Source organism: Drosophila sulfurigaster, chromosome 3 (assembly GCF_023558435.1).
Source record: "Drosophila sulfurigaster albostrigata strain 15112-1811.04 chromosome 3, ASM2355843v2, whole genome shotgun sequence".
Lineage (NCBI taxonomy): Eukaryota > Metazoa > Arthropoda > Insecta > Diptera > Drosophilidae > Drosophila > Drosophila sulfurigaster.
The window spans coordinates 20,588,909-20,615,812 of NC_084883.1; the positions used below are offsets into that span (position 1 = coordinate 20,588,909).

Consider the following 26,904-nt stretch of genomic DNA (forward strand, 5'->3'; position numbering starts at 1 on the left):
ACAAAAAATAAAAACTAGCAAATAAAAAACTTTCAAAAAAATGCAAAATTACACAAATCATTTTCCCTTTCTCTGTCTCGAGCATATTTTCACATAATCTATATGCTAAGCCCGGTCAATGAATTATTTAAATTGTTTGTTAAATCGACATCATTTTGATTTGCATAATAACATATCTCGAATGAATGATGTCGATTGACACTTCAGATATACTTCTGCACTTGTCGCAACCGGAATCAAAAGTTGACGAAATTAAGTCGTTGGTTTATCGACTCGCAAATACTCTGGGAACTCGCTTTGATGTTATTCCAATTAACACAATGATTTGTTGAATATGTTTTGTAGTTTTGCTCTTGGATTATCATGAAATTTACAGCTTATAAAGACTTGTTGAAATGATCAGACAAAAATATGTAAAGAACTGAATTTATCGCCTTCTTTTGTAACTTTTGTGTTTGCTGAATGATCGCAGATATTCTGCAGTAAAATATGTGTGATGAACAAGAAAAGCAAACAAATTTGTTATTTGCCATCAGATCATAAACTTTGCAGGATGTAAAGATCAACATAAAGATATGCAAAGTGTCGAAGATTAATTTCCTTGAACTTAAACTTATCTGCGGCAGTTGAACAATAAATTTGATTGTTGAGCTTTTGGAAAGATATCAGATTGAGGCATTTCTTTCAAAAAGACAAACACAGCTGTATCTACTTAATTGTTGGTTGTTTGATAAAGAAAAAAGAGTTCCTGTTATTGGACCATGATTATACACCCCGTTTTCAACGATTTCATAGCTAAAGGGCATTGACAAAAGGTTCAGACAAAAGGCGTATGTTGCCAATGAATATGATTGATGGTACTTTTGGGTACTTGGGGCTAACCAAATTGCCACCGATTCACAGAGGCAGTCAATAAAAATGCATAGATGAATAAGCAAAGTAGGCAACAAGATGAATGGCCACAAAATGCGAGACAACAGCTTTATCAGTCACATAACTTTATCAACGAATACGAATAAAAAGAGAAAATACACAATATAAATGCAGATAAATGATTATTGGCTGATCCAATCGAAATCCAATCGAAATTATAGAGATTGAGATTTATGGTGAGTGGCTCAATTTGAAATTGATGAAACAAACAGTAACTAATTAATAAGTATGCTTGAGATGAGAAGATGCTGCTGCAAGACTGTCGCAGCTGTTGCTGCTACTGCTGCTGCTGTGTTGCAACAACCTTGGCAAAGGTCAGAGGTGCGTCTCCTCTCCAGCGTATGCACATTCCGCCATAAGCCCTGTTAAGTGGATGATGCTGCGCCCGGATGATGCTGCTGCTCTCTCAGGCACATCAAATACTAATAATGCTCATGTTTTATATTTTTTATGGATCAATAAGTTTGCGTGCGTGCAGCAGCAGCAACACAAGAAGAGCAGTCGGAAGGGAAGCGAAGCAAGGAACACGCGCCACGGCAACACCAACTGAGATCAAGGCGCTTTTAATAATCTTTAATAGGCTATATACATATATGAGTGTGTCTGTGTGTGTGTGTGTGTGCGTGGGAGGGCTGCAATAAAATTGCCACATGCCCCAGCACAGCTTGTGTGTATAATATGTATGTGTATGCACAGCAATGTTTATGCCGCGCTTATCAAAATAACAGCATTTTCATATTATTTTATCTCACAACAACACACTCAGCTGCCAATGTGTGTGTGTGTGTGTCTGTTTATGTATACTTTTAGCTTTATTAATTTGATTCTCAACAGCTAAAAGCTTCCCAGACATTTGCCTTTTTCACTACCACATGGCTCAACAGAGAAAGAGAGAAGTGCCTGGAAAAACTTTATTTTCCCCTTTTCTATAACTGAAACTGACAGCGAACACCTGTGTCCACAATGAGAAACTCTCAATCAAATAAGAGAGTTTCACTTTTGCAAATGTTGCATGCAACTTTCACGTTGTCTAATTGCCAGCGAGTGAGGCAATTTTGCAATTTGTTAAAATGAAATAATTAACGCATTTTTCTGCTCAACGAAATGACTTTGCTCATAGCACAAATTTTTTGAATTTTGAATTAGTCAATTATGAAAATAATAGTTAAAGGCGAAACATTATGAAAATCTGCTGCTGATTAATTTAATGGGTTCTTTTGAGGGACTTATTTATTAATTAACAAATACGAACTGCATTCAAAGGAATATTAAATAGAAAGCACAAAGTTGTCAAATTGTTATTTGTTACCAACTGCATTCAAAAGATTATTAAATGGAAAGCACAAAATTATTAAATTGTTATTTACTAATGGAATTTATGAACTGCATTCAAAAGAATTTTAAATAGAAAGCACAAACTAACAAATTATGAAAATTGCATATTTAATTCGATTTTCGTTTTTATTTTATTTAAGTGGAACATGTTGTACCACTTCAACTAATATTTTATTTATAAATTAATACTATGAAGAGCTGCCATCATTGACACCTCAACTATTTTTTATACAAGTACAAGAGAGAACAATTTTTCAGATTGAATTGCAATCAATTTACACGCTTACAAGACTCTGTCTATGAAATGTTTCTATCAATCAATCATTTGCACTTGCAATCCACTTAGTGAACCTGAAAAGCCAACTTAGTTGAAGTACACTCAGTTATTCCACTGATATTGATTACATATTGAATTGGAGGCGCATCAAACACTATCAACAGGTAGCTTATCAGTTCCTTCCTGCTACCGAAAATCGAAATCGAACGTGAACGTATTTATTTGATGCGATAAGCCGCAAATTGAATGTGCTAAAAGCTTAGTTTGTTTGATTTATCGAAACCTTCAAAATATATCATTCATTAGATAAGCCCGTCACATGTGCCACAAAACCTTCAAATTAATGCAAAACATCAAGACGAGATGAGAGGCGAAAAAAATCACTCTCAAATTATGTGTCTGATAAGGTGCTAAAAATATACGCAACTAAATCTTATATTTTGTCATATTTTGTGCTGTTAACAAACAAATTAGACCAAAAAAACAGAATATACATATATTAATAAAAAAGAGAGCGAGAAAACGTGCTGCTCATAAATTTGAGCACGTTCAAATTCAAAACGTGCCCACAAAAAAAAAATAAATAAATGTAGCCAAATATGAAAAGCCGCCCCAACACATGCAAATTTTTGATATATCTACAATAATTCTGCTAATGCGTGTGCCTGTGGGTGTAATTCTGTGTGTGTTTGTGTGTGTGTTTGTGTGTGTATTCAGGCCTACAAACAGCAACAACAACACAACAACAACAATCAGCGTATGAAAACATTTATAAATGCGACTGTGGCTGCTTTCCATGCCAATAAGCTTAATGCCAGCATTTGATGTCGATTACCATAAATACGAACAAAAATCATAAAAATAAAATAACACACAGCAGGATAATCTATTTAAGCGTGGACGAAGCACTGAATACCCTATAAAGCTACTTCCTCCATTTACAGAAAATTAAAGGCTGAGGATTTTGCATAACTTATAGTCAAATCTAATTGAAAATTCTTTGTTAAAACTTATTGGAAATTAGCCAAAAGACTTGAAAATTGTTACCAAGAACAACGAATTGGAAGAGGCTTGAAAGAATTACCAAGTATTCATTTTAAATAACTCTTAAGGAGGCTTGAAAATTGTTACCAGAAGAAATTGAAAAGAACAATTCTGAAAAGAAGAAATACTTTCGACTAAGGCTTAATGCCAAATAATAAATACATAATAATTTATTTCAATTTGTGTAAAGTAGAATGTTGCCTTTAAAATTATTTTTTAATTTCAATAGTTAATCAATGTTTAAAAAGTTAAATAAAGAATAACATCGTTAGCGACTGTAAAGTAACAGAATTATATTTTTATTAGCATCAACTTAGAGTTTTTATTGATTTCACTCCTAAAAATGTATTCTGCTCACATTCGTTGTAATAACCAAAAGACCCGCTGCTACAGTTAACAATTGAGTATTAATATGCAACATGACACGAGAAACGGAGGCGTTGAATGTCGAAACTCATATAAGGAAATATTTGAGGCCGGTTTTCGGCAGCAACCTTGCACCCAAACATTTGTCAAGTTCAGTGCCAGTCAATCGCCATGTTTGTTGTATTCTGTTTTTTTTCCGTTCGAGTTGCGGAAAAATTTAAGAAAATCCGCAAACAGATCTAACTTTTTGCTTCCTACTATAAATTAGAAAAGCAAATTTTTCGAAAAAAGTTTTGCCAAAGAAAAAATCAATATTTGTACAATGAACATGGGAGCTGGGTAGCAAAGAAAAAAAAAAGAAATGGTTGAAATAAAATTGAGTTGCGTTGCATGTGCTGAATTGATTTAAACAATATTTGTTATTTGCCGGGCAAAAGTTTGTTTTCCCCAGCGTCTGGGAGCCCCATTTGCATTGGGGGCCAAGCCAGAAAAGCACACAAAAACAGAAAAACAGCGAAAGAGATTGGCTAAAAAGCAGGCAACTGAACAGCAGAAGAGCTGCAGAACTCGAGTGCTGTTGGAGTCGGAGAAGAGCCACTTTGGCAGCGACAACTTCAAAAGGTTTTCTCTCCACCCGAAATAAAACATAAAAGACAAACGCAAAACCAATTGTACAATTGTTTCTGGAAAAAAAGTAGCAGACGAGACAATAAATCAAACAGCAGCAATTCGATATAAATATAGATTTAAAATACCCTGCAGCGAGTCAAACGAGCGATGATGAAAGTTTTATTTGCCAATTATTGTTGTGTAACTTTTATTACTCGCCTTACAGGATATCTTGCTAGTGCATCACACATGAATAGCTGCAAGTTTTTGTGTAAATTCAATTTGGCTTATTCAAGGTCAAAAAGCGAAGCACTTATTTTAATTATAGTTTAAATGTCGCCAACAATATTTGGCCAACTGCAAATTGCATTTGTAACAGCATTTTTTTCTGGCATTTCTCGGGTTATTTCAATAGCTTAATTTTTGGCTCAAATTTCATTTTGAAAATCAATGTCTAACAATCGAAAAACTTACTTTAAACGGCAGTTTAAATGTCATCTTCTTTTCATTCTAGAGAAGAAGTTCACTTAATATTTATAAAAGTGCATTAGACATATTTTTATGATTCTCTTTGAAAAGCTTTATTAAAGTGTTTTTTAATGCAATTCCATTTGGCATTCAAATAATATAACTATTGAAAAAAACCTTTTTTGCAAGAGTTTAAATTTTGTTTTTATTAATCATTCAAATGAGATTCACATTCTGTTTTTATTTACTTTTGTTTTTTCGTCATTTCTTCATGCTTCATGAAATCAATTTTTCTAATAATTAAAAAACAATTTTTGTAACTATATTTTAAATGACGCAATTGTTGGTATCACTTATTATTCAAAAGATATTCACATTCTGTTTTTAACAGTATTTTTGTAGCTTTGGAAATTTCTACAAAATATTTCTTATAAGCTCTAGTTTAAATGTCACCAATTTTAGGTCAACATAATATATTTTAAAAAGTATTTTTGATGAATTTCTTAGCTTATATTAAAAGCTAAATGCAATCAATTGGTTGGCTTAAATTTAATTTCGAAAATCAAAACCCAACAATTGAAGAATACTTCTTTTAATTGTGGCTTAAATTGCTGCAAACGATATTTGCACTTTTATCAGAGTCCCAATAATTTAAAGTAATTTGAATTTGCATTTCCCATGCGCCCTTCACACTGCTCTGATGTGTGTGTTGGACACAGTCAAAACATATCGATTTTCAACAGGTCCAAGGATGCTCACCCTCCAGGCACACACACACATATGTGTATATATGTATGGGTGTGTGGGTTTGGTCTGCTGAAATATGTTTGGGTTTTTATGCGCCTATGCGGCGCACATGTTTATGCTTGCCTGCGATGCGGCACAAACGTAGCCTAATAAAATTTCAGTTAACGAAAATAAACGCGTTGAGTTATGCAGACGGCTAACTGTGAGGCATTAAGTGAGATTGCGAGGGGGATTTCGGGGAGATTGCGGGGAATGGAATCGATGTGCCTAGTGAGAATTACGGACGGAGTAATAATACCACACACACAATGCTGCAGTAGCCCAAATAATAAATATTATGTTGATTTTGCCGCCATTTTGACTGTTATCCTTTTTAATACACTGACAATGGATATGTTGACTATCACAGCATCAATATTTGATGCGTAAATCAAATAATGAAGTATTGACATTTTTGCTAGTGGCATTTCAATTCTGTATAGTAAAGAAAAAGCTTATTTGTGTGTAAATTTAATTAAGCTTTATTAAATATTTCATGCATAAATCAAATGAAAAATCATCGCCTACTTTATTATTCATGAGTTTCATTTAAATTGTGAATTACTAAAATTATAAAAAAGTGTTTGTGAAATGCAATTCTTTAATTTTGGTAACCTGCTCATATATCTAAAATAAAATACTTCTCTTTATTTAAATTCTCATTTTTAAAGAGTATCTACAGCATCTGCCAGCGATAATCTAAGCAACAGATTTAACCTTTTTATTGTTGCTTCACTCACACAAGCTAATAATTCATTTGAAATGGCTTTTGTAACTATTTGTTTAAGTCTTAAGGGTTAGCTCTCTTTTTTTTGTGTCAGAATTTATTTGAGCATTTTGTGTGCCTCACAAAGCATTTTTCCGGTTTCAGCTTTCCCTGCATTTCCCCTTTGGCCAGTGTGTGTGTGTGTTCTAAAAAGTAACCCGCAGTTGTTGTTTTTATCTGCCAAGCAGGCAGCTTTCACTTTTCTTCAGCGACAAATTTAAAATCGAAAATTTTATCACCCAATAACCCAGAATTTTACTCTTGCTCTCTTCTTTTTTTTTTTTTGTGGCATCGTAAAAGTTCAGATTGCGTTATTGTTGCAAGCAGAAGAGTCGGATGAGTTCAGCGAGTTGATGCGACATGAGAGAAGCGACAACATAAATCATCATTTGTCAAGCAAATGTCCGGTCGGTGTCGCTTTTGCTGTTGCTGTCGCTGTCACTATGTTGTGGTCTCGATCTCTGTTAAACAAGTCCACTGGGTCGACTTGGCAATTTGCTTCGAAGACCCTGAAACACACGCGCAGTCAGTCAATGTTACAGACAGTCAATCACTCACTCAGTCAGTCAGTCTGTCGGTCGTTCATTCATTGACTGCTCTATGAGTTTGATTTTTATTGCATAGAGGAAGCAATTCTATAAATAATAATAATGCTTGTCTATACATTCGCTCGCTCGTACTTGAATGTGCATGCAAACAATTTTTATTGTTCGCCGCAAATTGTGCAAATTGTAGCAAAAATGACAGCATCGAAATCAATATCAAGTAGCCGACGCATTGCCTTTGCCAATTGAAGTTCACCCACCCCACCCCCAAGCACATGTGATGTGATGTGAATTTAGTTCAAATCGTGTGACACGCGCCATCGAGGTTCTCCTCGCATGTCAAACAGTCGGAAGGAAGAGCGCACATCGTGATTGCAAGTCAATCAGCATTTTATGCGATGAACTTGTCACACACACACATACACAGCGCAAGCTGATGTCACATTCATTTCATATCTTTGACAACTTTAAATCACAAGCCCCTTGGCAGTTAATTATTCACATGCGAAATTCAATTGTCAAGTGTCACCAAGAAGAGTCGGAGATTGACAAAGATTCGGCATTTGTTTCGATTGAATTAAAGCTGATTTCAGTGAAAGACTCGCAATCAGTTTGGTACTTAATAAATTGCAAAAGCTTTGCAAGTTTAATGTGAGTCATTTGAAATTCATTTCACATACAAATTTTCTCATCGTTAGCTTGCAATTTTTTTTGCTTAAAGTGTTAACGCTTTAAGGTGCTCCCTAGATATATATTTAATTACATGTCGAGTACTGATTGCGTTATTATCATTTATCATATACGCACATACTATAACTTTTGAGTTTTTTTAACTTGGGCTTGTCTGCAACGGAAGCAGCGGAAGGAAGCCAACTTCAATTTGGTTGGCTGCAATTGACAAAATCCCAAGAAGAAAAAAAAAATATATATGACGCACACGCACAAGTTATGTACATGAGAACATGAGCCAAGAACATGCACAAATACATGTACAATATTTATTTGGATTTTCTTTTTTTTTTATTATTATTATTGGCAAAGCCAACGCCATCCAATTTGAACAACAATTGCTCGACTTGGCTTGACTTGGCTTTGGATTTCGCCTTTGCCATTTCCTTACTTCCTATGCTCAGCTGCAATGTTTGATTGTGTGTGTTTGCTCCGTGTTGTGTGTTCTGTGCATGTACATATGTGTGTGTGTTATGTGTGTGCCGTATTTATATACTCATAAAAGGTATGGCCTGCCCTTGAGCCTTTTGCTTTTGGGACACGTATTCGAAGTCGTAATGGGTAATCACTTCTTCTTACATGATGCGGATTTCTTATTGTGATTTTGCCTTTGAAATTTACATAATGTGTGGCAGCAGGCAGAGTCTTGATGCTGACTGCCACAACAGCGTTTTGTCAACATAACACACACACAGCTCAGCTCAGCGCAGAGCAGCGCATCGCATTGTGCCAGATGAGAGTACAGGAAATGCGCACTACTCCCCATTCACAGCTCACAGTTCACAATTTGTTTAAAGTGACTGCTGTTGCTTTAGCTGTTGCTGTTGTCGTTGCTCGGGGGTAGCTGCCAGACGCAAACAAAACTAATTTATGCAAGGCACAAACAGACAAACAGACAGATATAGAGACAGTCAGACAATCAGACAGCTAGAAAGACAGACAACACACACCTTGAGCTAAAGCTGAAGCTGTAGCTAAGAAGATATTGTTGGGACCCTTTTTCTGGCATTTGCATTTAAAAGAGCTGTCTTCGCAGCGGGCTTAACACCTCCTACGGTCTCTGCTTGTCTCTTCTTCTCCCCTCCCCCATCTGTCACTCTTCTGCAGTCCAAACAATTAGCTGACTGTTTACATGAATCCAAAAAGAGATGCTGGAGCCTGCGCTTGCGTAATTAGCAAACGCTGAGGGGAAAGGAAATGCAATTCTATGTATGTGTGTGTGTGTCAGTGTGTGTGTGTTTCGCTAGCACCTTGGCAGGCAGCTTGATAAGTCAACAACAAAACACCACAACATCAAATCAGCTGAACGTCTTGCTGAATGCAGCAGTTGTAGTTGTAGTTGCAATTGTAGAACCTTGTGTCAAATACCCTTGAAAGTGAAGAGACGGGTAGTAATGAAAAGCATAAGCTGCTTATTCATAGTGGTTTATTAAAAAAGTTAATTATTTCACAAAACGAATTAATCCAAAATTATTTTGGTTTTCTAGTTGTTTGAATAGTTGTTTCTTAATAATTGTTTATTTTATACTTTATCTATTTATTAAGAAAATTTGTGATAATAAAACTGTGGAAACTTTTTATTTTTGTATTTCTATAATAATTGTTGTTTAAAAGAGGCATCTTTTAAACAATTTTGTATTTTTTATTTAATTTAATTCGCATTTTTATAAAATCCACTGTGAGTAGCTGCTTTATGATTTAAGTGCATTGATAAGATAAGCGCATCATATTTAATGTCGGCTTTATAAAAAGCTAACTAATAAAATTATATGAACATCGCTTTGAGGATAGCTGCTTCTTAAGTCTGAGCAAAGTTCAGCGCACAATTTAATTTTATCTTCTTTAAATTATATTTACGTTTATCGTTGAATCATTTCTTAAAAAATATCTTAATATTGAAACGGAATTAGAGAAATTTAATAACAAAATTTTTTTTAAATATATATATAATATTATTTATTGAAAATATTTCCCAATTTTGAAATTTTATATAGAAAAGTTTGTTCTGATGAATTTCAACAACAATTTTGTGCTGCTATTTCATAAACATACATACATAACATTACAGGATATCTTCAAGCCAGTGTCCCATACTTTGTGCTTTCTGCAGGCATTCTCGAGGTTTTTCCTTTGTTCCCACTTGGTTTTAGCCCGCATTTATACTTGCAGCATATAGTTATTCACAGTCGCTCTTCTGTCGCATTTAGATTTGCATTTTTATTTAGCGCATAAGTGAGGTCGCTGCAGCGTCTACTTAAGCTATTTTTCCAGCACTTTTTTCTTGTTTTTGTTTTTTATCTTGAGGAGATGAGTGAATGAATGCGTTCTCTTTGTTTTAAGTACTCATGCATTCATTATGGATAAGAATGTCACCTTCTTCTGCTTGGCTGGGTTTTTTTTTTTCATTATAAAAATATATAATTTTGTTGTTGTTATATTCTTTGTTAGCCACAGCTAGAAGTTCACACGACCAACACGTATTTGGTTTAAGAAGTGGGGCGAGCTCAAGGTCAGATTAAAGACAGGTTTTGAGTTGCAGTCGCCTTAGATGGGCAAGTGAGTGATTAAACTGAATTGTGCCCTTAAATGTCATTTATAATTCTCGCACACTTTTATCCCAATGAGAAATCTCGCAGACAATTAAATGAACGTCAACGTGCAATGCGAATGTATATATTTAAGTCCTGTTGCTTCATTCACAATCAGCTGTGGGCACAAGGACACCGGCATAACAAATGCACAGACAGGACAAAGGACAAGGGAATGAGCAGAGGACACAATGTGAAACTGTCACAGGCACATTTGCAGCGATAGATACAATAATTACGCCAACTTTCGAGTATCAAGTCGATTCAAAGCATGCATTTTAAGCTCTTCAACTGACACATCGAGCTACCTTTCTCTCTCTTTCTTTCGGTACCTCTGTCTCCTACAGCTGGCTTATTGAATACTCGTAGAACATCAATCTCTGAGAAAGCTACGTGATTTGGCAAGTTATGCGGTATCGTGTTATGTACAGTGAAAACAAGTAAGAAAGCTACAGTCGAGTGTGCTCGACTGTGAGATACCCCGCTACCCATTTTGAATAAAAGCAATATATTTTGCTGTATTATTCTCAAAACATACCAATTATACTACAAAAATACTAAAAATATATTTTGGGGTATTATTATAAAAAAATATACCAAATGGTATATTTGGTATATTGATATAGTACCGTATTCAAAATATACCATAGACGGCACAATATACCAGATTGTCGGCTAAAGCAAATTAGACCCCTAGTAAGTAGGCGTTTTTGCCCAATCAAAAGTATTTCTATAATAACTTCGACAATTTTTATCTGATCGCAACCAAATTTTCAGGAATCATAAATAATATAGTTATTATTGTATATACCAAAATTCTATTTTACAATTCTAGCTTTACAATTACGCTTGTTATTCGATTTATTTGATTTACGGGGGCGGAAGTGGGCGTGTCAAAAATTTGAAACAAACTTGATCTGCGTGCAAACATAACAAATGCTGTCGAAAAAATTGTAGCTCTATCTCTTATAGTCTCTGAGATCTAGGTGTTCATACGGACGGACGGACAGACACACAGACGGACAGACGGACATGGCTAGATCGTCTCGGCTGTTGACGCTGATCAAGAATATATATACTTTATAGGGTCGGAGATGCCTCCTTCTACCTGTTACATACATTTCCTGCCGGCACAAAGTTATAATACCCTTCTACCTTATGGGTAGCGGGTATAACAAATGCATTCTAAATATATAAACTATCTATGACAAATGAAAGTTCTTTAGATAAGAACTTTTAGCTTCGATAAAGAAGTAATGGGAAAGTAATCTATATTATCTATCAAGAATCAAACCGATGGAAACTAAAGTTCTTGAGAAAAAAATTCTAACTTTAATAAAGAATGAATACAACAGTTTCAACAATATTAAATTATAAAGTTAATTTGCTTAATTGCTTAACTGATTCATTTTATTTGTTTACCAAACACAAACATTTTATGTTGACTTATAACAATAGCAAAAAAATATAAATAAAATTATTTAATGATTCTTAAATAGGTAATTATTCTTTCATTATAACGAAACTTGTTTCACCGATGATTAAATTCATTCTTCACTTAAGAATTTAAATATATACATAGTTTGTTCACCTTGGATGTGTTCTCTTCTTAATTAGAAAATGTTTCTTGAATTGAGAGCATTTAATATGTACCCAGTATCAAAGCTCCCTGACTTTAACCGGTTATCCAGAGAGGGAGACAGGTTTTTGTGAGAGTCTTACGTTATCTGAATAATAGTCAACTGCTATTTAGCCACTCGTAATTGTTATCAATCTAAACTTTGCAAGTTACATAGCAAAGCATAACAACAACTGCCTCTCCTCAAATTAAAAAGTTGCTTTATCATGCTGAGTGGCAACGAATGCTTTCATTAATACACGTTGGTCACGGCAACTTTCAGTCTTAGCCGCAACCTCAGACGAAGCTGTTCGCAAATTCAAAATGATCTTCCTAATATACTTGGTGATCGCGATATCCGCGCTAGTTGCGTATTTCATATACAGCAACACAACGTTCTGGCGGAATCGAGGAATTCCTCAGGATCCGCCACATCCATTCTATGGCAACATGATAGGATTCCGCAAGAATCGTGTTGTTCACGATATTCTCGAGGAATATTATAATAAATTCCGTAAGGCCGGTCATCCTTTTGTCGGTTTCAACTTCCTACACAAGCGATCGGCCTTCATCATGGACATTAAATTGGCCAAGAATGTGCTGATCAAGGATTTTACAAACTTTGCCGATCGCGGACAGTTTCACAATGTTCGTGACGATCCTTTGACTGGTCATCTTTTCAACTTGGATGGCAAGCGCTGGAAAGAAATGCGACAGAGACTCTCACCCACGTTTACCTCTGGCAAAATGAAGTTCATGTTTCCCACTGTTATAAAAGTATCCGAAGAGTTCGTTAAGGTGATGTTTGAAGAAGTCCCAGCTAAATCTGGTGGTGCTATTATCGAGATCAAAGAGCTGATGGCTCGCTTCACTACTGACGTCATTGGCACCTGTGCCTTTGGCATTGAATGCAACACTCTTCGCACTCCTGACACTGACTTCCGTAAAATGGGAAGCAAGGTATTCACGGATCTGCGACATGGCACTCTCCTGACTGCTTTTGAATTCAGTTTTCCCAACTTGGCCAGCATGCTGAGAATGCGAATAATACCCGATGATGTCCACGAGTTCTTTATGGGGCTTGTTGAAGAAACAATGGCATATCGCGAAAAAGAAAAGATCAAGCGCAACGATTTCATGGAGATGTTGATCGAAATGAAGCAAAAGGGAAGCTACACATTGGAGAATGGCGATGTTGTCAAAGGGTTGGAAATTGGAGAACTCGCTGCTCAAGTGTTTGTTTTCTATTTGGCTGGCTTTGAAACATCTTCTTCTACCATGAGCTATGGTCTGTATGAGCTGGCTCAGCACACAGACATTCAAGACAAATTAAGAGAAGACATCAACAATGTTCTGCAGCAATACGATGGAAAATTAACTTATGAAAGTATCAAAGCAATGCGCTACTTGGATCAGGTCATATCAGGTAATATATTTCGCACTTTCGGATCGTGATGGAATCTCAATTAACATTTATATCTACAGAAACTTTGCGTCTTTACACAATCGTTCCATTCTTGGAGCGCAGAGCTCTGAAAGATTATGTTGTTCCCGGACATCCCAAATATGTTATACCAAAGGGCACTCAGGTGATCATACCTGCGGCTGCTTATCACCGCGATGAAGATTTCTACCCTGACCCTAACACGTTCGATCCCGAACGCTTCTCAGCCGAACAAGTTGCCAACCGCGACTCTGTCGAGTGGTTGCCTTTTGGCGATGGTCCAAGGAACTGTGTGGGAATGCGTTTTGGCCAAATGCAGACACGTATTGGCCTGGCCCAGTTGATAAAGAACTTCAAGTTCTCGGTGTGCGATAAGACTGACCTTCCGCTTGTCTATAATCCAATGTCATTTGTCTTGGGCACCATTGGAGGAATCTTTGTGCGAGCCGAGCGAGTTTAAGCTGTGATCGTCACATGAATAAGTAAAAGGGTGCGAAAAATAATGCGTCCGATTTTGAGTGCTGAATATGTATGAGTGGGATGTTGTGTATGTGTATTGACTTTATTTATATTTATGAGAGCAACAAAAATAATTTTAATAAGTGCTGAAAATAAAAATATAGCTTATGCTATTTTATAAAATACTATCCAGATAGTTTTGCACCTAATTATTTGAGGAATAATGTCAAACTTATAATTGACAACAGCAAACTTTTTAAAACAAAAAGTAACCTCTTATATTTCATTGCTGACACTAAGCTTTGAAAGACAGCCGAGAGAGGGAGAGTAAATTGGTAAATAAAATATTCGCTGATCATGTATTTATCTATCTGTCTAGAGTAGATATTCGTCTGCATTTATAAAAACAGAAATACAACCACCACTTCTTTCTTCTGCAGTGCAAATAATTAGCAGCCTGCTTACACGAATCGAAAAAAAGATGCTGGAGCTGAGGGGAAAGAAAATTCAATTGTTTGTATGTGTAAGTGTGTATGTGTTTCGCTATCACCTTGGCAGACAGCTTGATAAGTCAACAACAAAGCACCGCACATCCAAACAGGGTAACTTCTTGCTGAATGCCGCAGTTGTAGTTGCAGTTGCAATTGTAGAACCTTCTGTCAAATACTCTGTAGAGCAACGAATCGAGGAGCATAGAACAGCTGTCTTATCATAGTTCTTTATTCAAAGAATTAGTTATTTCACAAAAAAAATATTCAGATTTACTTTGCATTTCCTTGCCTTTTAAGTCTGAGCAATGATCAGGGGGCAGTTAAATTGTATCTTCTTTAAATTATATTTATGTTTACTCCAATCATTCTGATGAAATATTTCAATCTTAATTCTAAAAGGCAATTAGAAAACTTTAGTAGTTGCATTTTTGAAAATAATTCTTTTTTTTTTTCAAATTTTATATAGAAAAGTTTCTTCATGCGAATTTGCAGTTTTGATTTTGACTTAACAATTTTTTGCAAATATTTCATAAGCATATAAAACTTATATTGTAAGTTACTATATACAGGATATATTTTAGCCAGTGTCCCATACTTTGTGCTTTCTGCAGGCATTCTCGAGGTTTTTGCATTGTTCCCCCTAAGTTTTAGCCCGCATTTAGACTCGCAGCATATAGTTGTTATTCACAGTCGCTCTTCTGTCGCATTTAGATTTGCATTTTTATTTAGCGCATAAGTGAGGTCGCTGCAGCGTCTGCTTAAGCTATTTTTCCAGCACTTTTTTCTTGTTTTTGTTTTTTTTTTATCTGGAGGAGATGAGTGAATGAATGCGTTCTCTTTGTTTTGAGTACTCATGCATTCATTATTGATAAGAATGTCACCTTCTTCTGCTTGGTTGGGCTCTTTTTTCATAATAAGAATATATATTTTTGTTGTTATAATCTTTGTAAGCCACAGCTAGAAGTTCACACGACCAATACGTATTTTGTGGGGCGAGCTCAAGGTCAGATTAAATACAGGTTTTGAGTTGCAACTGACATTTTGAGCTACCTTTCTCTCTCTCTCTCTGTTTCGCTATCTCCTGACTGTCTCCTACAGTTGGCTTATTGAATACTCATAAAACATCACTTGCCTTTTTCTTAATATTGAGAGTGACGTCATTTGATACGTTATGCTATGTCATGTTATATACATTGGAAAACACATGCATTCTAAAAATTAATAGGAATTCGCATCATAGAGTAAAAGATATAGATTTTCTTTATCAAGAATTTAAAGTTATTAATAAATTTCTACATTAAATTTATTGTCTAAAATTTGTAAACCTTAACATGCAAAATTCATTTCGTTTGTTTACCAATTTCAATATCATTGTTAAAATTGTTATTAAAAAAATGTAAAAAATGAAGTAAATGAAAGCATTTTTTATGTACCAAAATGGTAATTACTATTTAATAGAAATTAAGTGAAATGTAAACTTGTTTTACGATCATTAAATTGCTTTATTAAAGCATTTAATTGTATGTACAGTTTATTCACCTTGTTCACCTTAATTTGAAAATATCTTTTGAATTGAGAACGTTTACTACGCACTCTTTATACAAACTCCCTGAGATTAACCTGTTGTCTATTATTTAGGTTGTAATTTTTGTCATAGCAAAGCATAACAACAACTGAATAAGTTGCTTTATCATGCTGAGTAGTAGCGAATGCTTTCGTAAATACACGTTGGTGACGGCAACTTTCAGTCTTAGCCGAAACCTCAGACGATGCTGTGCATCGTGCCTTTCTTGGAGCGGAAAGCTCTGAAAGATTATGTTGTTCCCGGATATCCCAAATATGTTATATCAAAGGGCACTCAGGTGATCATACCTGCGGCTGCTTATCACCGCGATGAAGATTTCTACCCTGACCCTAACACGTTCGATCCCGAACGCTTCTCAGCCGAACAAGTTGCTAAACGAGACTCTGTTGAGTGTTTGCCTTTTGGCGATGGTCCAAGGAACTGTGTGGGAATGCGTTTTGGCCAAATGCAGACTCGTATTGGCCTGGCCCAGTTGATAAAGAACTTCAAATTCTCGGTGTGCGAAAAAACTGACCTTCCGCTTGTCTATAATCCAATGTCATTTGCCTTGGGCACCATTGGAGGCATCTTTGTGCAAGCCCAGCGGGTTTAAGGTGTAAAAGTATACTAAAAATAATGGGTGCGACGTTGAATGCTGTAAATGTTTGAGTGAGATGTTGTGTTTGACTTTATTTATTTTATATGGGAACATGAAAAATTATTTTAATAAGTGCTGAAAATAAAAATAGAGCTTATGCTTTTTTATAAAATACTTGCCGGAATATCTTTTAGCTATCTAATTATATTATGAATAATGTCAAACAAATAATTGACAACATCAAACCTAAACGAAACACGCATATTTTATTCTTGACATTGAATTTTGAAAGAGAGCCGAGAGGCAGAGAGAGAGAGTGAGAGAGTAGATTGCTAAATCAAGCGTTCGCTGATCGTGTCTCTCTAATTTTCTAGTGTAGAATCTCGTATGCAATTGCAAAAACAAAAATCAAGTATAAACAACATTGTCTGCGTTGCACTATGGGGACATTTTTTTGTGGTATTGTACAAAAGTTCGATATGTGAAGAAGTTATTCTGTACGATTTAAATACTTTTATTAATTAAATTCTTTCATAAGTTGTGTCTCTATCTTTTAAATTGTTCTCTATAAGTGATCTTAGTTTAGCTAGAACATTTGATAGTAATTGCGGCTTTTAACTAACTAAACATTATACTAAACATTAAGTATTAACATCTTTATTAATCGGTTAAATTCTTAACAGTAGTGTGCTTTGTTTAGATTAATGGTATGAGACACTTTAGTTCTATGTTATCTTTAACTAATTGATATGATATTTATGTCACACAAAACCGTTGTTGGTCCCATAGTGCACTACTGGTGAGAGAGCAAAATCGACTGAGTGCGAGAGTGTCGTAAATTCAATTTATTGACATTGAAAAATAAGCATAATAGCCAAGACCAGACTGTGAGATACCCGCTACTCATTTGAGAGATAACATGTATAAAACTTGTATTTCCCAAATATAATAAGTCAGGGGATTACGATAGTTCTACACCTACCTAAACGCCTACTGCAAAATTTACTCACTCGTAACTGCTATCGGTTTTACCACTATTAGTTACACAGCCGGGTATATAAACAAACAATTGTTCCTCGTCGAATGAAAACTACGCAATATACGTACTTGATATATCATGCTATTCAGATAGCATGGAAAGCTTTATTGAATGCACTGTGGGCACATAAACTCGCAGTCATAGCATTAAGGTCAGTCGATGCAGTTCGCAAAATCAAAATGATTTTCATATACTTGGTGATTGCAATATCCGCACTTATTGCGTATTACATATACAACAATACGTATTATTGGCGTAATCGAGGAATTCCTCAGGATCTGCCACATCCATTCTATGGCAACATGGTTGGCTTCCGCAAGAATCGCATTGTGCACGATATGCTCGAGGAATATTATAACAAATACCGAAAGGCCGGTCATCCCTTTGTGGGATTCGGCTTTCTGTTTAAGAAAGGTGCCCTCATAATGGACATTAAACTAGCCAAGAATGTGCTAATCAAGGATTTCAGCAACTTTACTGATCGCGGACAGTTCCACAATCCGAGAGACGATCCCTTGTCTGGTCATCTTTTCAACTTGGACGGCAAGCGTTGGAGACAAATGAGACAGAGACTCTCACCCACTTTTACTTCCGGTAAAATGAAATTCATGTTCCCTACAGTCATCAAAGTGTCTGAGGAATTTGTTAAGGTGATGTTTGAAGAAGTCCCAGCCAAATCTGGAGGTGCTATTATCGAGATCAAAGAACTGATGGCTCGCTTCACCACTGACGTCATTGGCACATGTGCCTTTGGCATTGAGTGCAACACTCTTCGCACTCCTGATACTGATTTCCGTAAAATGGGAAGCAAGGTGTTCACCGACCTCCGTCATGGTTCCTTACTTACAGCTTTCGAATTCAGTTTCCCCGAACTGGCTGAGAAGCTGAGAATGAGAATAGTACCCGATGATATTCATGAGTTCTTTATGGGCTTGGTAAACGAAACAATCGCCTATAGGGAAAAAGAAAATATCAAGCGCAACGATTTCATGGAGATGTTGATTGAACTCAAGAATAAAGGAAGTTACACACTAGAAGATGGCGAAGTGGTCAAGGGATTAGACATTGGAGAGCTCGCTGCGCAAGTGTTTGTGTTTTATGTGGCTGGTTTTGAGACATCTTCTTCCACAATGAGTTATGCTTTATACGAACTGTCTCAGCACACCGATATACAGGATAAGCTGAGGGAACACATTAATAGTGTATTGCAGCAATTCGAGGGAAAACTTACTTATGAAAGTATCAAAGCCATGCGTTACTTGAATCAAGTCATATCAGGTAAAACAATCAGTCATATTCTCAGGGTCAATAGATTTTCAAATCTAATTTGTCTCTTCAGAAACTCTTCGTCTCTATACCATCGTGCCTTTCTTGCAGCGGAAAGCTCAGAACGAATATGTTGTTCCGGATCATCCCAGCTATGTTATACCAAAGGGAACGACTGTATTTATACCTGCAGCTGCCTATCACCGGGATGAAGATCTCTATCCCGACCCAATGAAATTCGATCCTGAACGCTTCTCAGCCGAACAAGTTGCTAACCGAGACTCTGTGGAGTGGTTGCCCTTTGGCGATGGTCCAAGGAACTGTGTGGGAATGCGTTTTGGGCAAATGCAGACACGTATTGGCCTGGCTCAGCTGATAAAGAACTTCAAGTTCTCGGTGTGCGATAAGACTGACATTCCACTTATCTATAATACCAAATCGGTTGTATTGGGCACAGTGGGTGGCATCTTTGTGCGGATCGAGCGAATTTGAACTGCAATCGCGAAATAGAAAAATAAATGTGTTGGAAAAATGATGTGTGATTTTTAGTTATACATTAATTAGGTATTACGAGAGCATGAAATATGACTTTAGATACAGAACAAATTTAAAATATATTGTACTTAACTAAATAGTGGAAAGACTTTTGCAACAAAAGCAATAAAAATATCAATTTTTCTATATGTGCAAAACTAATAATCATAAAAGTTGAAATGACCGACTGCGAAATTCCCGCTCCCATTTTATAGAATAAGCCATGATATTGACATTAGCGTTACTTGAATACCTTACTAAACGGTTGACTGTTGAATCAAAAAAAGCTTAGCGTCAACGTCGGCTGTTAAATAACAGAGCTGTTATATTCATATCGCTTACATTATTTCTCTTAATGGGACTAACTGTTAATATACTCTATAAAATTACCAAGCATTTCGATTAACAGAGTGAGATGGAGACGGAATAAAATTTTGAAAGTGAATGTTTAATAATTTTGCAATTTCTTTAAACTTGAAACCTAATAATACATGATTTAACTTTAGATTCTTAATTACAATTCAAACCATATTTAATAAGAAATATTTAATAATATATTTAATAATATAATATAATATAGAATTCAGAGAAGAATCCGATTTCAATTTAATTTCTACAGTGCACATCTTATATTTCATTTTATTAATTTGAGAACATTTCATTCAATTGAACAAATTGCATAAAAGTTCTCCAAAAACAACCAGCTACAGAGAGTGTGACAAGTTTTGTGCGACAGCTCTACACTATGAAAGTAATCGCCAGTTATTTACTCACACGTAATTGCTAAATTACGAGTGTAAGTTACTCAGCCGGGTATATTCACAATCAAGTCTCGCGCCGCATGAAGATACCCAAAAAAAGTTGCTGCATCATGATGAATGGCAACGAAAGCTTTGCTGAATGCGCAATGTACACGAAAACTCTCAGTGCTAAACGCAACCTCAGACGAAGCTGTTTGAAATTTTAAAATGATCTTTTTAATATATTTGGTGATCGCAATATCCTCGCTAGTTGCATATCTCATCTATAGCAACACAACGTTTTGGCTAAATCAAGGAGTTCCACAGGATCCGCCACATCCATTCTATGGCAACATGATTGGCTTCCGCAAGAATCGCGTCGTTCACGATATTTTCGAAGAATATTATAACAAATTCCGAAAAGCGGGTCATCCCTTTGTGGGTTTTAGTTTTCTTTTCAAGAGAAGTGCCCTCATCATAGATATTCAATTAGCGAAAAATGTGTTAATCAAGGATTTCAGCAACTTTGCCGATCGCGGACAGTTCCACAATACGCACGATGACCCTTTGACTGGTCACCTCTTCAACTTGGATGGCAAGCGCTGGAGACAAATGAGACAGAGACTTTCGCCCACTTTTACTTCCGGTAAAATGAAGTTCATGTTCCCCACAGTCATCAAAGTGTCCGAAGAGTTTGTTAAGGTGATGTTTGAAGAAGTCCCAGCCAAATCTGGAGGTGCTATTATCGAGATCAAAGAGCTGATGGCTCGTTTCACTACTGACGTCATTGGCACCTGTGCCTTTGGCATTGAGTGCAACACTCTTCGCACTCCAGACACCGATTTTCGTAAAATGGGAAGCAAGGTGTTCACCGATCTCCGTCATGGTGCTTTACTGACTGCTTTCGCATTCAGTTTTCCAGAACTGGCGAATTTGCTGCACATGCGTTTGATTCCCGATGATGTCCATGAGTTCTTCATGGGCTTGGTAAACGAAACAATCACCTATAGGGAAAAGGAGAATATCAAGCGCAACGATTTCATGGAGATGTTGATTGAACTCAAGAAGAAGGGAAGTTACACACTAGAGAATGGCGAAGTGGTCAAGGGACTGGATATTGGAGAACTCGCAGCTCAAGTCTTCGTGTTCTTCTTAGCTGGCTTTGAAACATCCTCTTCTACCATGAGCTATGCTCTCTATGAGCTAAGTCAGCATCAGGATATTCAGGATAAGCTGAGAGAACACATCAATAGTGTCTTACAGCAACACGAAGGAAAACTAACTTATGAAAGTATAAAAGCAATGGATTACTTGGATCAGGTCATATCGGGTAAGAAAAATCGCAATTTTGGAGATTGGTGGATTCTTAACTAGCATTTATATCAACAGAAACTCTGCGTCTTTATACAATCGTGCCTTTCTTGGAGCGGAAAGCTCTAAAAGATTATGTTGTTCCCGGTCATCCCAACCATGTTATACCAAAAGGAATAACTGTATATATACCTGCAGCTGCCTATCACCGCGATGAAGATCTCTATCCTGACCCAATGAAATTCGATCCTGAACGCTTCTCAGCCGAACAAGTTGCTAACCGAGACTCTGTCGAGTGGTTGCCCTTTGGCGATGGTCCTAGGAACTGTGTGGGAATGCGTTTTGGCCAAATGCAGACACGTATTGGCCTGGCCCAGTTGATAAAGAACTTCAAGTTCTCGGTGTGCGAAAAGACTGACATTCCGCTTAAATACAATCCCATGTCACTTGTGTTGGGCACAATTGGGGGTATATATGTAAAAGCCGAGCGAGTGTAGAGTGTAACCGAAGAGCCACGAAAGCGCCAAGAATTAAATGAGGTTTCTTATCCGATATCTAGTTGAACATAAATTAATTATTATTATGATGATCAACACAGTTATAAACAAATATAATTAAATATTAAAATTGAATTGAAAAATTTTGCAAGCCAGTAATATGAATATATTTTTATTTAATAATACATTTATAAAATATAAAAAAATAATAAAAATATGTTTGATTTACCATTGATTGATTGAACTCAAAAAGAAGGGAAGTTTCACATTAGAACATAGCGAAGTAGTCAAGTGACTAGACATTGGAGAGCTCGCTGCGCAAGTCTTTGTGTTTTACGTGGCTGGTTTTGAGACATCTTCATCCACTATGAGTTATGCTTTATACGAACTGTCTCAGCACGCAGATATACAGGATAAGCTGAGGGAACACATTAATAGTGTATTGCAGCAATTTGAGGGAAAACTTACTTATGAAAGTATCAAAGCCATGCGTTGCTTGAATTAAGTCATATCAGGTAAAACAATCAGTCATATTCTCAGGGTCAATAGATTTTCAAATCTAATTTGTCTCTTCAGAAACTGTTCGACTCTACACGATCGTGGCTTTCTTACAGCGGAAAGCTCAGAACGAATATGTTGTTCCGGATCATCCCAGCTAAATACCAAAAGGAACGACAGTATTTATACCTGCAGCTGCCTATCGCCGGGATGAAGATTTCTATCCCGACCCCAACACATTCGATCCCGTACGCTTCTCAGCCGAACAAGTTGATAACCGAGACTCTGTCGAGTGGTTGTAGACACATATTAGACTGGCTCAGCTAATAAAAAACTTGAAGTTCTCAGTGTGCGATAAGACTGACACTCCACACATCTATAATACCAAATCGGTTGTATTGGGCACAGTGGGGGGCATCTTTGTGCGAGCAGAGCGAATTTAAATTGCAATCGTCAAACAGAAAAATAAAGGTGTTTTTCATAAATTTGTGTGATTTTTAGTTATATATTAAGTATAACAAGAGCATGAAAAATCACAGAAAAATTGTAAAATAAAACGTACTTAAGTACATAGACTTTTGCAACAAAAGCATCAAAAATTTAACTTTTTAATATGTTCAAAACTAACAATCATAAAAGTTGACTGCGAAAGTTCCGCTATCCATTTTAGAGAATACTCATACAAAATTAGTGTTTGTGTCGTTCAAAGTTGCTATTTTGCTCTGTTAACAAAGTGGTATACTTACGATATTGACATTAATATTATTTGAATAGCCGACTAAACTGTCGAAAAAAAAAACGTCAACGTCAAGTTAGAATGTTATTTATACCCACCATCACTTACATTATTTATCTTAATGGGAATAACTGTTAATATACTCTTTCAAATTACCAAGCTTTTCGATTAATGAAGTGAAGAAAACGGAATAAAATTACGAATATAAAAGTTCGATATAAAGACGAAATTTCTTTAAGTTTAAGGTCTGATAATACATGATTTAATTCTAAATTCCGTATTACAAATCAAACTATTATATACTTGATCTGAAATATTTAATTTTCTATATATAATATAGAATTCAAAAAAGAATTCAATATCGATTTGATTTCAACATTTCGCATCTAATATTTCGTTTTATTAATTTGACTATATTTCATCCAATTGAACAAATTGCATTTCATATATACATATGTCAGAAGTCATGATGTTCACTGTTGTGTCTTCAGAAACTGACTGACCGCAAGCCGTCGCTCTCATTCTCTACTTCGTCATTCAGCATATCTATTTCAATAGTTGTGCTGAATAACTATTTCAACATTCATCGCAACTATTTCATAATGCTCCTGCATCACGCCTATCAGCTGAACAGCACCAGGTGCCTTGCTCAAAAGAGCTGTACTCAAATGGTGATCACTCAATTTAAAAGAATATCAACATACTTCTTTATATCGTATTTTAAACATCATATTTTAAATATTTGTCCATAACAATGTGAAACAAAATTTCAATTGAAAACTCACATTTCTTTACAGTAGAGAGAATTTGAATTGTGCACATCACAGAACCTTCACCTATGCCACTTCTGTGCAGATTGTTATTCATCCTCTTGCCCATGAACTGATCAGCTAATTTTTCCTTTAATAAGGATCATTAAAAAAAAAATGGAATTGCTCACCATGGTGGTACAAAATCCCCTGACGATCAATCCATTCGCTTCTCATTCGTGTTGCCATTAGTTGACGATGATGTAGCCGTACATTTGGTTGCAATATGGCCCAGCTGGCCACATTTGTAGCAGATTATAGTTGCGCTTCCAATAAGGCACGCCATTGATCATTTGTTAAGCTTTGTTGCGAGGTCGATCCCACTTCTGATGTCAGAAGACACGGTTGTACCCAGAAGATCAAGCTACATCTTCCTCTTCAATGATCTAACAAATTGAGCTTTGCATAGCAAGTCGCCTATGTGATGTTCACTGTTGTGTCTTCAGAAACTGACTGGTCGCAATCCGTCGCTCTCATTCTCTACTTCGTCATTCAGTACATCTATTTCAACATTCAGCACAACTATTTCAACAACTATTTCATCATGCTCTTGAATTATACTATATATAAGCATATATAAGTTCTCTGACAACAATCAACTAGATAGAGTCTGTCAGATTTTGGGCGAGAGCTCTACACTATAGAACAATTACGAGTGTAAGTTATTCGGCCGGGTATATTCATAATCAAGTCTCTTGCCGCATGAAAACTACTCAATACAGTTGCTTTATCATGATGGATGACAACAAAAGCTTTGCTGAATGCGCAATGTACACGACAACTCTCAGTCCTACCCGAAACCTCAGACAAAGCTGTTCACAAATTCAAAATGATATTTTTAATATATTTGGTGATCGCAATATCCGCGCTAGTTGCATATCTCATATATAGCAACACAACGTTTTGGCTAAATCAAGGAATTCCACAGGATCCTCCACATCCATTCTATGGCAATATGGTTGGATTCCGCAAGAATCGTGTTCTACACGATATTTTCGAGGAATATTATAACAAATACCGAAAGGCGGGTCATCCCTTTGTGGGTTTCAGTTTTCTGTTTAAGAAAGGTGCCCTCATCATGGACATTCAATTAGCCAAGAATGTGTTAATCAAGGATTTCAGCAACTTTGCCGATCGCGGACAGTTTCACAATGTGGAAGATGATCCTTTGTCTGGACATCTTTTCAATTTGGATGGCAAGAGATGGAGACAAATGAGACAGAGACTTTCGCCCACTTTTACTTCCGGTAAAATGAAGTTCATGTTCCCCACAGTCATCAAAGTGTCCGAGGAGTTTGTTGAGGTTATGTTTGAAGAAGTACCAGCCAAATCTGGAGGTGCTATTATCGAGATCAAAGAGCTGATGGCTTGCTTCACCACTGACGTCATTGGAACCTGTGCCTTTGGCATTGAATGCAACACTCTTCGCTCTCCAGACACCGATTTTCGTAAGATGGGAAGTAAGGCTCTAACCGATTTTCGTCATGGTGCTTTACTAACAGCTTTCACATTCAGTTTTCCGGAACTTGCAAACAAGCTGCATATGCGTATGATACCCGAAGATGTCCATGAGTTCTTCATGGGATTGGTAAACGAAACAATCGCATATAGAGAAAAAGAGAATATCAAACGCAACGATTTCATGGAGATGTTGATTGAACTCAAAAAGAAGGGAAGTTACACACTAGAAGATGGCGAAGTGGTCAAGGGACTGGATATTGGAGAACTCGCAGCTCAAGTCTTTGTGTTCTATGTGGGTGGCTTTGAAACATCCTCTTCTACCATGAGCTATGCTCTTTACGAGCTAAGTCAACATCAGGATATTCAGGATAAGCTCAGAGAACATATTAATAGTATCTTACAGCAACACGAAGGAAAACTAACTTATGAGAGTATAAAAGAAATGCATTACTTGGATCAGGTCATATCGGGTAAGAAAAATCGCAATTTTGGAGATTGGTGGATTCTTAACTAGCATTTATATCAACAGAAACTCTGCGTGTTTATACAATCGTGCCTTTCTTGGAGCGGAAAGCTCTAAAAGATTATGTTGTTCCCGGTCATCCCAACCATGTTATACCAAAAGGAATAACTGTGTATATACCTGCAGCTGCCTATCACCACGATGAAGATCTCTATCCCGACCCAATGAAATTCGATCCTGAACGCTTCTCAGCCGAACAAGTTGCCAACCGCGACTCTGTCGAGTGGTTGCCCTTTGGCGATGGTCCAAGGAACTGTGTGGGAATGCGTTTTGGCCAAATGCAGACACGTATTGGCTTGGCCCAGCTAATAAAGAACTTTAAGTTCTCGGTGTGTAATAAGACTGACATTCCGCTTAAATACAATCCCATGTCAGTTATCTTGAGCTCAATAGGAGGCATATATGTGCGGGCCGAGCGAGTGTAGAGCGTAACCGGGGAGCCAAGAAAGTGCCAAGGATAAAATATGTTTTTTTGTCCGATCTAAATTGATGATTGAGATGCTTATGGCATGTATACTATAAACATATCTAGCTGAACATAAAGTAGATATTATTATAATGTCTAACAAAATTATAAACAAATATAATTAAGTATTAAAATTATAATTGAAAAATTTTGCAAGCCAGTAATTTGAACATATTTTTATTTAATAATGTATTTGAAAATGTAGAAAAAATGATGAATGGTTCATGATTTTATGCAATACTACGAAATATGATTGAATTACAACAAATATGAAAATTAAATGAGTCGACGATGGTTATTATTGAGCAATAATTTTGTGACCACTTTAAACGCAACGAGCGCTGATTGTCTTATCGACACAAATTTAAAATATATTGTTTATTTAGATGAGTCTCCCACCTGTT

At 36.3% G+C, this 26,904-nt stretch overlaps 6 protein-coding genes across 9 annotated transcripts in view; all 6 read left to right on the plus strand.

Annotated features, from left to right (window-relative positions):
• The window catches only part of LOC133839908 (rap guanine nucleotide exchange factor 4), an 81,984-nt gene that overhangs the window by 17,482 nt on the left and 37,598 nt on the right, over positions 1-26,904 (plus strand). The window lies entirely within an intron of this gene.
• Positions 12,341-14,171, plus strand: LOC133839909 (cytochrome P450 6a2-like). The gene is made up of 2 exons (XM_062271553.1): positions 12,341-13,490; positions 13,550-14,171. Exons 1-2 carry the CDS (start codon positions 12,389-12,391, stop codon positions 13,966-13,968), a joined length of 1,521 nt encoding a protein of 506 aa, XP_062127537.1. The 5' UTR covers positions 12,341-12,388; the 3' UTR covers positions 13,969-14,171.
• Positions 16,228-16,886, plus strand: LOC133844245 (cytochrome P450 6a2-like). The gene has a single exon (XM_062278157.1). It carries the CDS (start codon positions 16,228-16,230, stop codon positions 16,633-16,635), a length of 408 nt encoding a protein of 135 aa, XP_062134141.1. The 3' UTR covers positions 16,636-16,886.
• On the plus strand, positions 17,785-19,512 carry LOC133843969 (cytochrome P450 6a2-like). The gene is made up of 2 exons (XM_062277746.1): positions 17,785-18,937; positions 18,999-19,512. The coding sequence occupies exons 1-2, from the start codon at positions 17,839-17,841 to the stop codon at positions 19,415-19,417; spliced, it is 1,518 nt and encodes a 505-aa protein (XP_062133730.1). The 5' UTR covers positions 17,785-17,838; the 3' UTR covers positions 19,418-19,512.
• Positions 20,378-22,154, plus strand: LOC133839912 (cytochrome P450 6a2-like). The gene is made up of 2 exons (XM_062271556.1): positions 20,378-21,529; positions 21,589-22,154. Exons 1-2 carry the CDS (start codon positions 20,428-20,430, stop codon positions 22,005-22,007), a joined length of 1,521 nt encoding a protein of 506 aa, XP_062127540.1. The 5' UTR covers positions 20,378-20,427; the 3' UTR covers positions 22,008-22,154.
• On the plus strand, positions 24,740-26,459 carry LOC133844921 (cytochrome P450 6a2-like). The gene is made up of 2 exons (XM_062279216.1): positions 24,740-25,981; positions 26,041-26,459. Exons 1-2 carry the CDS (start codon positions 24,790-24,792, stop codon positions 26,457-26,459), a joined length of 1,611 nt encoding a protein of 536 aa, XP_062135200.1. The 5' UTR covers positions 24,740-24,789.